Source organism: Nerophis lumbriciformis, linkage group LG20, assembly GCF_033978685.3.
Source record: "Nerophis lumbriciformis linkage group LG20, RoL_Nlum_v2.1, whole genome shotgun sequence".
Classification (NCBI taxonomy): domain Eukaryota; kingdom Metazoa; phylum Chordata; class Actinopteri; order Syngnathiformes; family Syngnathidae; genus Nerophis; species Nerophis lumbriciformis.
Genome location: NC_084567.2, coordinates 26158844 through 26172237, shown reverse-complemented (window position 1 = coordinate 26172237; position 13394 = coordinate 26158844). Strand labels below are relative to the sequence as shown.

Genomic DNA, 13394 nt, shown 5'->3' with positions numbered 1-13394 from the left:
TCAAAATTTAATTGCAAATGAAAATGCAGCTTCACTACTTTAGTCATAATTTTTGCGCTTAAACTTATCTGACTTTAGCTCCAGACTTCTGTTTGTTTGAGATTGTCATTAATGCCACAAGTAATGGAAAAGTGTATTACAACTGAGTATTGCTGCAGCCCATACCGACCACCGCTGAGTAACAAAATAGTTTTTGGCGGCCCTCTATGTTTCTTAACCAATAGGTTAAGAAACACTGGTTTAATAGAGCACATATATATATTAAAGTGTCTATATTTTTCATAATTACTGATTACATTGAATAAAAATTGCTCGTCAGCCAAAGAAATGTGTTTGGCATCCAGGCTTGTCACTCACCGCTGTCTCGTCTACACAAACACGCAGAGAGCATGTGCACATACTATACACAAAAGCAGCCCAAGAGAAGCAACAAAGAGTTTGCAGTCATGTTGTTGTTACAATTGAATAAACATTCAATGACAGCAAGGGATTTAACGGTATCAAAATCTCACGGTACGATACTATTGTGGTATATGTCCAAAAAAAAGATGCCATAGTGTGTCAAATTAAGTGGCAGGAATGTTTAGGATAAACACACAGTAATTGAACACAAATATAATGCTCAAATGTTCTAATAATATTTTTTTACTACCGGTACAAACATGAATTTTTAAGTGCAAACAACTGTGCAAAAACGTCTACTGTTTCAAATAATTGATTTACGGTTGATGTCTTTAAAGTGACAATGTAAACATCCAGTAAAACAAGTGTAAAAAAATAATGTTCACTTTAGTGTCTTTCAACTTTTACTTTATGAGAAGCAGTGTCTACAGTCGACATGTTTTTATTTCAGTTTGGAAAAAGCCTGTTTCTCATAAATGTTAACCAACAGTTTTATAATGTAAATACCTCACAAACTGATGTTTAGCTTCGCTGGCTTCAGATATCTTTCTTGGGTGACGGTTTATGACGTGGCGACTTGTCCAGAGTGCAGCTGGATAGGCCCCAGTCCCCTCGCGGCATTGAGATGGGCACGCAATGTAAAATAAATGGATGGATTGATGATTTTAATCAAGTAGCTTTTCAGTTTACTCGTATTTCCTGCAGTGTACATTGTTTTGTTTAGTTTTTTATTTCCCTCTGTGCGCTGCTGTGACGCCTGCGAAACATTTGAGATGGAAGTGGCGCGCTTTGCATTGCAAAACGCAGACTTTCTTACCTCCGCCAAAAAGGGGATGTTTTTGCCAGGGCTTGTTTGTGTGTTTGTTAGCAACATAACTCAAAACAGTTTTGGGCGGATTTTGATTACATTTTCAGGGAATGTCCACAAAAAGACAATTCCTTTAATCTACTATGAACCTTCACTTCCTGCTTATGGCGTTCCACGGCGGTCCTGCGCTGTGCAGAGGATTATGGGAAATGTTGTTTCTTTTCAGACCCGGCCAACGCTAAAGCGCCAGAAAAAAACTACAGTTACCAAGTTTTCTTTTGATACTGTCACACGTCACAGCATTATTGTGAAGACTTTGAAACTGCAATACCGCGGTATCTACAATACCGTAACATCCCTAATGATAGCTAATATTAGCTATTTAAATAGATATTCATAGTTGACAACAAACAAAGCTAATCGGCACGCGCATTTTACACAAAGATCATTGTGTGCTAAAAGCTATAAGAGGGCAGAATATAATAATTAAAACACATTGAAAAGATAGCGCTCTCTAGGCATATACACAAAGGTTGCAAACATCCCCTTTAATGATCGGGAACATTTTAAGCAGGGGCATTGGTATGGCGAATATTGCCCCTGTAACTACTAGATATTAGATTCATACCCACATTTTTAATATCATCTAAAACTGATGTGAACTATCCAAACAACAGCAAGTAGATTAATAATAGTTTTGAGAAAATATTTACTAGATATGACAATATGTTACCGCATACTTCAGCAGATAAATTAGGAAGCTTTGTAACTCGTTTTGAAATTATTCTATTGTAACCTATGTGCCACATAATAGATTGTGATTTATATTCTTACCGCAAGAGGCTGCAGTATGCATTATGATATAGATTTGAGGCCATACCGCCCATCCCTAATTGACATGTACAAATTTAACATGAGCTTCATTCCCATGACGAGTGAATGTGAACTTATGATCACAACTGTACATTACACAAGCCAATGAATTGATAAAGCCAGTAAAAAATACACAATACTCACTCTAAGAATCCAGGTTTGTGTTTGGATTCGTTGTGGTCACCAAACTGGATTTGACATTGATAGCCTGCAAACTCGCAGGCCTTGTCGAAAGACACTGGGTGAGACCCATTTAGAATGTCATCACGGGCCTGTTCACATAAACACACACACACACACACACACACACACACACACACACACACACACACACACACACACATAATTGTTCAATCAACACCAACAAATCTTTTATTAAGCTTTGGTTTGCAAAATTCACTGTATTGTACACACACACATATATATATATATATATATATATATATATATATATATATATATATATATATATATATATATATATATATATATATATATATATATATTTATATGGTGAGAGAGAGAGAGAGAGAGAGAGAGAGAGAGAGAGAGAGAGAGAGAGAGAGAGAGAGAGAGAGAGAGAGAGAGAGAGAGAGAGAGAGAGAGAGAGAAGAGAGAAGAGAGAGAGCGAGAGAGAGAATTTTGTAAAGATGTGATAATTAGATTGAATCAATAAGAAAAATGCTTCAATTTGTATGTATTTTGTTTTAAAGTTGTTAAATGAGTTTAATTTAAAAAATGAGACTGCTACAATAAAGCACACATTAGAGCGGTGCACCTACGGTGATATAGATTAGGGATGTCCCGATCAAGGTTTTTGCACTTCCGATCCGATACCGATATTGTTTTTGCACTTCCGATCCGATACCGATACGGACCGATACTGGCCTATCCGAGCATGTATTAAAGTTTAAAGTTATTTAGCCTACTTAGTTGTCAGAATCATGTTGAAAAGGGTTTTAGTACTCTTGATAACAACTAGCCAGCTGAATTAGGGGAGTTTGAATAATACAAAATGGTTGGTAACAAGAAATTGACCTGTTTATTCAAGGATAAACACAAAATAGACAAAATTATACATGACAAACAGAAATGGCATCATTGAACTAGGGCTGGGCGATATGGCCTTTTTTTAATATTGCGATATTTTAAGGCCATATCGCGATACACAATATATATCTCAATATTTTGCCTTAGCCTTGAATGAACACTTGATGCATATAATCACAGCAGTATGATGATTCTATGTGTCTACATTAAAACATTCTTCTTCATACTGCATTAATATATGCTACTTTTAAACTTTCATGCAGAGAAGGAAATCCCAACTAAAAAAATCACTATTTTTTTCATACGATGTTGATGTGGAAATGTTTGCCTCGGCATTTTGATGGTGTGGGCGTGTGGCACCGAATGGAGATAAGCGTCTCGACAGACGTCACAATATTTGAACAATGATGACGAAAACTGTTTTCTCTGTCGTGTCCGTGTGTCGAAAATTGTTATGCGCTTATTTTTTTATTTGATTTTGTGCGTGGCATAGATTTGCCGTGCGCAGAGGACGCTTGAGCAGTGCGCAATTGCACAGGCGCGCACCTTAGCGGCTGCGCTAGCATCACAGCTAACGTTAGCCATGCTGCTACGTCTCTGCTCGGGGACGGCGTATACGTATGTGACGTATGTCGTGACAGTATGTGACGTGTGTTAGAAGGTGCGCTTGCTGTCTGTGAGAGGGAGACACAGAAAAGAGTGAAAAGAGCCTGTCGTGTAATGCCAGCAGCTAAAAGCAACTGCGTGAGAATCCACAGACCTGTGGATGTGTTGAAGGTGTGCTGGAAAATGCGGAACCTAAATTAGGGAGCAAGAGAAAAGTGGAATGTATTATTGAAATCGGTGCGTTGGAAAACACGAACCGGAGTTTTTTTTTTTAAAACTGGATCTGGATCGGCATTTTTCCATGCCTTGCCGATACGCATTTTTTGGCAAATATCGGCGGCCAATCCGATCCAAATATCGGATCGGGACATCCCTAATATAGATCGTTCTGCAAGTGTGTGTGGCAGGACAAGCGCAGTGCCAAGAGATATGGCGAAAGAGAGCAAAGGGCCCAAAGAAGACAGGAGAAGATGTTGAAGGTTTCGCGATCAATTAAAAGTGAAAAACACAGACATGATGTTGAAATATTTGCACTCTCAAACAGAGATGTTATTTCCACAATAGCACTACAGCAATGATGAGGCACATTACCAGAGAGTCTCCTTCATATTTATTAGCAGCAAGCAAGCAGAAACAAGATAAAAGTCTATTTTGGCAGCTGTTGCCATCTTATATGTTTGAAGCCGAGCCGTGGGTGGAGGAGCTGCCCTTAGCAGGAGGAGGATGTTGATTGGAAGGCTGTAGACGCTGCACCGCTGCTAACGGTTTGATTTCCAATGGTCAGAAAATCAAGTTATTTCAATCTGTAGTTATAACGCTAGCAAGTAAGACCAGCCGTTTTGGGGCTGATCTTACAGTGTTAATTGTGGAATTTTCTACGCCATCGAGCAGCTCGGAGGCTCGTAACTTAACTTATGTTCGCAATTTAAAGCATAACAAAAAGCTGGGAGACCGCACGTATCTTAAAATACTTGCAAGTTAAGGTACCTAAAATTTGAGGTACCATTGTGTTTGCATGACAGCACTTGGGATTAAAGAAGAGAGCAAGATTTGAGTACCTGCACATAAAGCAAGTTGAGCTGTACAGGGTCTCTGGAGTCCACGTTTTGGTCTGAGTAGAAGAACTTCCTTCTCAGCAGCAACATCTCTGTCTCCTCGACACCTTGTTCTCGTAAAGTCCGCCCATGGTCCAACCAGTTCACTGACAACGCAACAGCAAATTACCACTTGAAGTCTTTAACATTTACATTTAACGTTATTCATATGTCAAAACTGACGAAATATGCAAAAGCCATACATTCATCATCTGTATGGAGCTTTTGCTTTAACTTTTCCATCTTCTTGTCATCTCTTAGCAATGTCTTGTCTCTTTTAAGGGTTCCAGTGGCTTCCTCCCTCTTCTCCTCACCGATGTCTCGCACCAGCGAGTACTCGTCATAGTTGGTAATGCCTAACAAAAGACATTCAGGTTAGTAGACTTGCCTTTGAAAGTAATTTTTTGGGATGTCTGAGAATGTGATATCGCATCATACCACATCGTTTTTTTCAGTCGATATTGAAAAGGTATTTCCAGGATTTGGGCGAGTGTGATGACGCGTGATCATCGTGGATAGTTTATTTAATTTCATGTTATGGTATTTATTTTTATTTTATTTTTTATTTTTTGCTATAAAAAAATACAATCATGTGTGCTTACGGACTGTATCCCTGCAGATTGTATTGATCTATATTGATATATAATGTAGGAACCAGAAATATTAATAACAGAAAGAAACAACCCTTATGTGTGAATGAGTGTGAATGAGTGTAAATGGGGGAGGGAGGCTTTTTGGGTTGGTGCACTAATTGTAAGTGTATCTTGTGTTTTTCATGTTGATTTAATAAAAAATAAAAAAAATGATATATATATATATATATATATATATATATATATATATATATATATATATATATATATATATAGTTGTTTTTTTTTAATTTGTATTTCTTGTGCGGCCCGGTACCAATCGATCCACGGGCCGGTACCATGCTGCGGCCCGGTGGTTGGGGACCACTGCTTTACAACACAAAGCATTACCGGGCCAAACAGGAGTTAAATCCAACGCAGTAGAATGTAAATGTAGAATTTTGAGGACAAAAATAAATGTATTCCATTTTGGTATGAGGCTGTAACATACCAAAATGTGGAAAAAGTGAAGCGCTGCGAATACTTTCCGGATGCACTGTAACCACTGGGACACAGTTGCAATAAAGATCGGCTACGCGTTGCATGATCGAGATCAGGACATCTCTACTATTTATTACCAACCATCTGTAATGGACTTATGCTGTCTTTAAATTGAAGTGGAGTGGTAATAGTTTTTCAACGACACTTAGTGGCCACAATAGTTCATTAAGTTAAGCTTATGAGGCCATAGGTTAAATGATGTGGACACATTTATTACTGGATGCATTCTAAAATATATGTCTATCTTGTGTGCTAATGTGTGCTTATCTGTTGTGTAGCTGCTGTATTCTAGTAGCCTATAGCCTATGTTTACCTTTTGTAAATGACTTGACTAAAATACAAGAAAAGACCAACCTTATGTGCTTATTTGGAGGACATCTGTATCAGAGATTATATCTTCAAGCCGATACCATTCGATACTTGTTTTTTTTTGCTGATATCTGACCAATATCAAATCGGGACACCTTTGGTCAGCATTATTTAGTTGTATTCTTATTTGTGAATTATTTCATACTAACCTGTCTTACTTGTTGACAGTAAAACATGTTATTTTACTTGACCGGTGCTTACAAATTTTCCAATACATTTAAAAATAAATATGGCAATTTTTTCACACTTATATAGCAGTATTTGTCTTTTGGTGCACAAACAGTTTTTATTTGTGAAATGTATGCATTAAGCGTGTTAATTCATGACATCACTATGTCACCTGACATTAGTTTGAGGGTAGAGCTGCTGCATATATCCATAGCACTTGATATCGGTATGTTTAAATAAAGAGCTAGACAATATCGGTATATCACATCTTGGTCAAAAAAAACCCCGGCATCCCTAGAATTGACACGTTAGGATTTAGATTTAGGGTGACAGCACAGTAGCTTAGTTTTCTGGGACTGGGCCTTGAAAACCTGGAAGTTCCCAGCATGAAAAAAAAAAGGAAAATGCAACTTCTTCTGGGAAACTATGTGTGTGGTTTGGTTGTTTGGGGTGTACAACATAAAGTACAAAAAAATACAATTACACTTGAGAGATTCTAACGAGTGAAATGAATCAAAATGAAGAATATTCAAATCTGTGCGAGTCGTGTGAGTCATAGCTGACCTATTCTGGCGCAGATGGTCATGAGCATGTCGCTGACGATCTTGGAGTCATCCACCATGACAGTCTTCACTGTACCATCCAGCATGCGGATTTTCAGAGGCCTTTGCTTCTTCTTGTACTCAAGGGTGTCCTTGGAGGTGGAGTGATAGTCATGTTAAAATGTATCGGATAGACTAACTCAAATATTCATCATATAAAAAATGCAACATAAAAGTCTACAACGTCTAAGAGTAACAAACCTTTTTATATTAAACTATACTAATATTAAAGTTAGTTTTGTTTTATTATGGTTAGTTTGTATTTTTTGCACCTAGCTATGCTTCTGATGCGATAGAGAAGGTTTTCCCCTTAAAGTTTTTGATCGTGGTGGTGCAACATACCTTAAAAATGTGGGTTTCTTAGGGGGAAAAAAAAGTATCATAATGTATTGTAGTGTCAATAAGAAGACACACAAAGTCTGACACTCATTTTAGCTTTTATTGCCAATCTTGTGCTAACAACGGGCCCAATTCCAACACGTATTTCCTCCGTGCACACATGCCTGTGTCCGTGTTTCACTGCTCGACACACAACAACACTCTCTCATTCTCCGCTGAGTGTTCACAGACCATGGGAAATATGAACATCATGACACACTAACATACACATCAACACCATAATTATTTGCGCACTATTGACTACTGATGCACCAAAAATTTGGCCGCCGAAAAAAGACGTACTTCACCGGAAGAGCGCTGCCGAAACCGTATGTTGTGATGATGTAAGCCACACGCTTACACACACGGGGTTGTCTGGATTGGAGCCAGCATGTCCGCGATGTGGACATACTTGCATATATTTCAGATATACGTATTTTTGAAGTAATCTTCAAAAGTTGAATGGATGAATGAATGAATTACCGTATTTTTCGGAGTATAAGTCGCACCGGAGTATAAGTCGCACCTGCCGAAAATGCATAATAAAGAAGGAAAAAAACATATATAAGTCGCACTGGAGCCCGGCCAAACTATGAAAAAAAACTGCGACTTATAGTCCGAAAAATACGGTAATTAATTTTTGAATGAATGAATTTATTTATTCCGGCAGACAGACATATATAGCAACACTTCATCACTCTTTGTGGCGTCGAGCGGCCAGACCTTTGGGGGTGGGGGTTCATCTGATTCCCGGTGGACGGTGGGTTCTAGGGCTGGATTGCTGCTCTGTCGGCTTATGTATGTATTTGTTTGTTTATATATGTGTGTGGGTATGTATGTAATTATTATTTGTATTGTTATTATATACTGTATGTGTATACAGTATATGTGTATATATATATATATATATATATATATATATATATATATATATATATATATATATATATATATATATATGTACTGTATATATGCGTATATATATATATTTTTTGTGTGTGTGTTTATTTATCTATACATATTTTTTTTTCTTCTCCAATATACATTATTATTATTTCTTATTTTTTGGGGCGTTGGGACTGATGTCACCCTCGGAGCCTGGTTGCCCCATAGGAGTCGGCGTCTTGTGCAGCTGCGGCCCCGAGGTCCCGCCGCCCACCCCTTCCAGATGCCCGTCTTGGTGGAAGCCTGCTGGGTCTTGTCCCGCACACGGTCTATCGTGGCACCTCGGTGTGTTGCATTGCATGCTGCAGAGTTGCGCGGCGGCCAGCTGCTGGGGTAGTGGTCTTCTGTGTCGAAGTGTCTGTGATCTGCTTTTCTTTCCTCCTTTTTTAAAAATGTTATTGTATTTTCTTTTCTCATTTGCTGGCTGTTACATCTCCATCATTGGGGTCCTTGCAGGTGGGGCGATTGGTTCCCGCGTCCCCGTGCTGGGCGGTCCTGCTGCGCCCAACTTGAGTGGGGAGGCCTGGGCGTATACCCGCCGTGCTCTCCTGGGGGGGGGGGGTTTGAATGTGTGGGGGCCCGGTTGCTTGTGGGGGGGCAGACTTCCTGTCCGGCTGCGGGGAGTTTCTAGTCGCCTCGGGGCGTTGCGTTTTTCTGCCCACGTGGGGTGTGGTGTTTGGCTGGCTTGAGAGCTGGTTGTCCCTTGTAATCTGCCGGGCGCTTCTGTCTACGGCCTATCACTTGCCCTCCCTGTGGGCCCGGTTCTGGGGGTCCTGTCGCTGGACGGCCTGCTTGCGTGGGGCCGGTCACGGTGGTCCCTTGTTCGCTGGGTACCACACCTGCTGTTTTGGGTTGGGCTCTCTGGGTGGCTGGGGCCTTACTTTGGCTACCGCACATACTGGAAGACACATATATTGTACATACAAACACACACACAGTACATACGCACCTATAGTACACACAGGTACATACGCTTGCGCATACATACACAAATACAGTACATACATCCACATGCACATTCACTGTACAAACATACATACATACTCTGTTTCCCAGGGGAAACAGAGTAAAACACGGTACACTGATAAAGCTAAACCTATTTTTTCTATAACAATCTATAAGGTTAATATAGTTCGCTTCTCTTTCTTCCCCTCCATTTATCTGCTTTTCTTTTGTAATTCAAGTATTCACTGCATTCATGTATTGTTGATTTTACTGGAGGGTCCTGTAAAACAGGGGCTCTTAACCTTAACTTTGGGGCCCAACCTTTCCACTGCAGAGGGGTCTGGGACCAACTCAAATATTAACATTAAATTGATTTTATTCATATTTAATAATTATATCTAAACTACTTACAGTTTACAACCTTGTGTTAATGATGACGATATGAAACCATGCGTTAAAAGGATATTTATATATTTTAATATAAACCTTAGGGTGATAAGAAAAATAAGTACCGCATAAGAAGAAACTCATAAATAACTGATGACATTTTTTTTCTTTACATAAAAGTATGTTGTGCTAAAATAAACTAAATTAATAATAATTACGTTTCTTAACTTAACTGTAAATAACAATTAAAATGCAAATAAAAATACAGCTTCACCATAATTTTTGCGCTTGTATTATGATTTTTTTTCTACATTTAAAACACCTTGTGGTTTTTATAACATGTAATGGTCGTACAGTAGTTAAAATGTTGCATGGTTTGTTTAACAGACTGTCTTCAAGCCCTTTTCTGACCGTCTCTTCACTATGCGCCATTTTGTGGGCGGTTTTATTTATGTGCATCCACTTCAACTGCTTTTTCTCCCTGCCAGCTATGTTGTAGTCTTTAGCGCTTCCCTATCAAGTCTTCAGACAGATATGAGATAGAACATTACGCTATTTTGTATTAGAAATGGCAACAGCGGACAATGCATGTGCATGCACGAGCCAGTCTGCCCCACATCAAGATGATAGAGAGAAAGAAGACATTTATTGACTACACCGTCAGACGACAGCGGATTCGCGCAAAACTCTTCCGGTAAAACTTTACCCGAGATATCCATCACACTTGGGAAAAACTGTTATATTCTGTTTATCTGCTATGTTTGTTGTGGTTACACATTCTGTTTCTTTCTCCTTTACATTGACTTCCGACAGAGGATGATACCACTGTGCGCACGTGTCAACAATTTTGTTCAATCACTCTATAAATACCTGACGATTACTCGTATTTTCATACGGGCCAAACCATTTCCTGAATCCTTCACTTTTGCTGCTCCCAAGTATGAGAACTCCATTCTTAATTATCCAAGTTGGCTGCTGAAGCCTGTCCCTTCCCTGGTTCCTGTTTTGTTGGTGTTTTTTCTAAACGTTTGCTCTTACGCCATTGCATGTTTTTTCTGCCTTTTGAGCATTAAAAGACTCTAAGCTGCATTGCGCCTGAATGTACCTTTTTGCATACTGGAATCTTCTTGAGAAAAATTTAACATAAACATCACTAATTGGGCAAATAACAATCAGCTTGTTTGGAGAAAGTATGAAGGAAGGCAAGATTGTTAAATATATATTTCCGCCATGCCTCCCTGGTTTGATTTCAAATTACTGTGACTTATGAAGATCCCAGATACACAAAAACAGGTACCAATAGGTAAGGAAATTTGGTTTTGCACAATAGGTGCCCTTTAAGAAACCTCACTATGACTTTATAGCCAGACTTCTTCTGTCTGTTTGATATTGTCATTACTGCCACAAGTGGTAGAAAAGTGTATTACAACTGAGTACCTCTGTGGCCCCATACGGACGACAGCTGAGAACCAGATATTTTTTGGTGACCCTCTAGGAGGAGCTCGCAGTCAAGCCCTATAATTAAGAAACACTGATGTAAAGTTAACATTCTTTAAGATTTATACCAATTTTCCTTGATCACCTATGTAGAAATTACTTTTTTGGTCCCAAAGTAAAGTATTTTCAGTATCATAGGTAGATTTAAGCATAAAGGAATTTCTGTAGTTGTAGAAGTTACTTACCCCATTCCTCAACATATAGTAGTCCAGGGCTTTTCCAGCTTCTAGCCAGATGCCTTTTTTGGGGTCTTCATCAGAGAGAAACAGCCCAAAGTCATTGGCTGAAAAATAGAAACAAGAGTCTGACTCCTCTAATATCATTGCTGTAAATAAGACCAATGACCAGTATATTTGCTGCATACAAAATAATCATTGAACAAATTTAGATAACTCCGTTTTTTCTTTACAACAAAAAAATGTTAAAGGCCTACTGAAACCCACTACTACCGACCACGCAGTGTGATAGTTTATATATCAATGATGAAATCTTAACATTGCAACACATGCCAATACGGCCGGGTTAGCTTACTAAAGTGCAATTTTAAATTTCGTGCGAAATATCCTGCTGAAAACGTCTCGGTATGATGACGCCTGCGCGTGACGTCACGGATTGTAGAGGACATTTTGGGACAGCATGGTGGCCAGCTATTAAGTCGTCTGTTTTCATCGCAAAATTCCACAGTATTCTGGACATCTGTGTTGGTGAATCTTTTGCAATGTGTTCAATGAACAATAGAGACAGCAAAGAAGAAAGCTGTAGGTGGGAAGCGGTGTATTGCGGCAGGTGTTGTGCTGGATAACGCACCCCCGCCGTAGAATGCACCCCCTGACTGTTGTGCCGGATAACACAGCTGGTGTGTCATTGTTTACATTCCTGAAAGATGACAGTCAAGCTTTACCATTGGTCTATGGAGAACTGGGACAACAGAGACTCTTACCCGAAAGATGACAGTCAAGCTTTACCATTGGTCTGTGGAGAACTGGGACAACAGAGACTCTTACCAAGAGGACTTTGAGTTGGATACGCAGACGCGGTACCGTGAGTACGCATGCAGCTGCGGCTTCCAAACATTTGATCGCTTGCCCGTACGTGCGTGCCGCTACGTGCATGTCACGTACGTAACTTTGGGGACTTTGGAGTAATATATGTGCTGTATGAACTTTGGGGAGGTGAACGGTACTTTGGGCTGTGGGATTGAGTGTCTTGTGCAGGTGTTTGGTTTGTATTGGCGGGTTATATGGACGGGAGGGGGGAGGTGTTTGTTAAGCGAGATTAATTTGTGGCATATTAAATATAAGCCTGGTTGTGTTGTGGCTAATAGAGTATATATATGTCTTGTGTTTATTTACTGTTTTAGTCATTCCCAGCTGAATATCAGGTCCCACCCGCCTCTCACAGCATCTTCCCTATCTGAATCGCTCCCACTGCCCTCTAGTCCTTCACTCTCACTTTCCTCATCCACGAATCTTTCATCCTCGCGCAAATTAATGGGGAAATCGTCGCTTTCTCGGTCCGAATCGCTCTCGCTGCTGGTGGCCATGATTGTAAACAATGTGCAGATGTGAGGAGCTCCACAACCTGTGACATCACGCTACTCATCTGCTACTTCCGGTACAGACAAGGCTTTTTTATCAGCGACCAAAAGTTACGAACTTTATCGTCGATGTTCTCTACTAAATCCTTTCAGCAAAAATATGGCAATATCGCGAAATGATCAAGTATGACACATAGAATGGACCTGCTATCCCCGTTTAAATAAGAAAATCACATTTCAGTAGGCCTTTAAAGTCAAGTAAAGGTGAGTCCTGCTATTGACGCCATAAGAAAGAAAGTTCAGAGAGGATGTGGAGTACACACTACTCAGTGATTGACTCCTTCAGTCACAACCCAGAACATAATGCAGAAGAATGACACCAACACCAGGGTTTCCCCCAGATAGGATATACTTGTGGTAGTGGGGGCGTGGCTAGGGGTGTGGTCAATATGAGATCATTATATAATTTGCATAATGAGCATTTATGCAAACATTTTCTTTAAAAAAAAGCTTGAAAAATGTTACACATACATTTTAAAACAGGTCTGTGTTATTAGTAAATATTATTAACAGATATAATGCAATTGGGGATAGGCTGAT

The 13394-nt window shown here is 39.5% G+C and overlaps 1 protein-coding gene across 2 annotated transcripts in view; it reads right to left on the bottom strand.

Annotated features, from left to right (window-relative positions):
- The window catches only part of tln1 (talin 1), a 169581-nt gene that overhangs the window by 99758 nt on the left and 56429 nt on the right, over nt 1-13394 (bottom strand). For both annotated transcript variants that reach the window (XM_061980700.2, XM_061980701.2), the window contains exons 3-7: nt 11443-11540; nt 7068-7197; nt 5037-5189; nt 4798-4940; nt 2228-2355 (exon numbers count right to left, since the gene is read on the bottom strand). In XM_061980700.2, coding sequence (XP_061836684.2) covers nt 2228-2355; nt 4798-4940; nt 5037-5189; nt 7068-7197; nt 11443-11540 — 652 coding nt within the window. The remainder of the gene's footprint in view (nt 1-2227; nt 2356-4797; nt 4941-5036; nt 5190-7067; nt 7198-11442; nt 11541-13394) is intronic.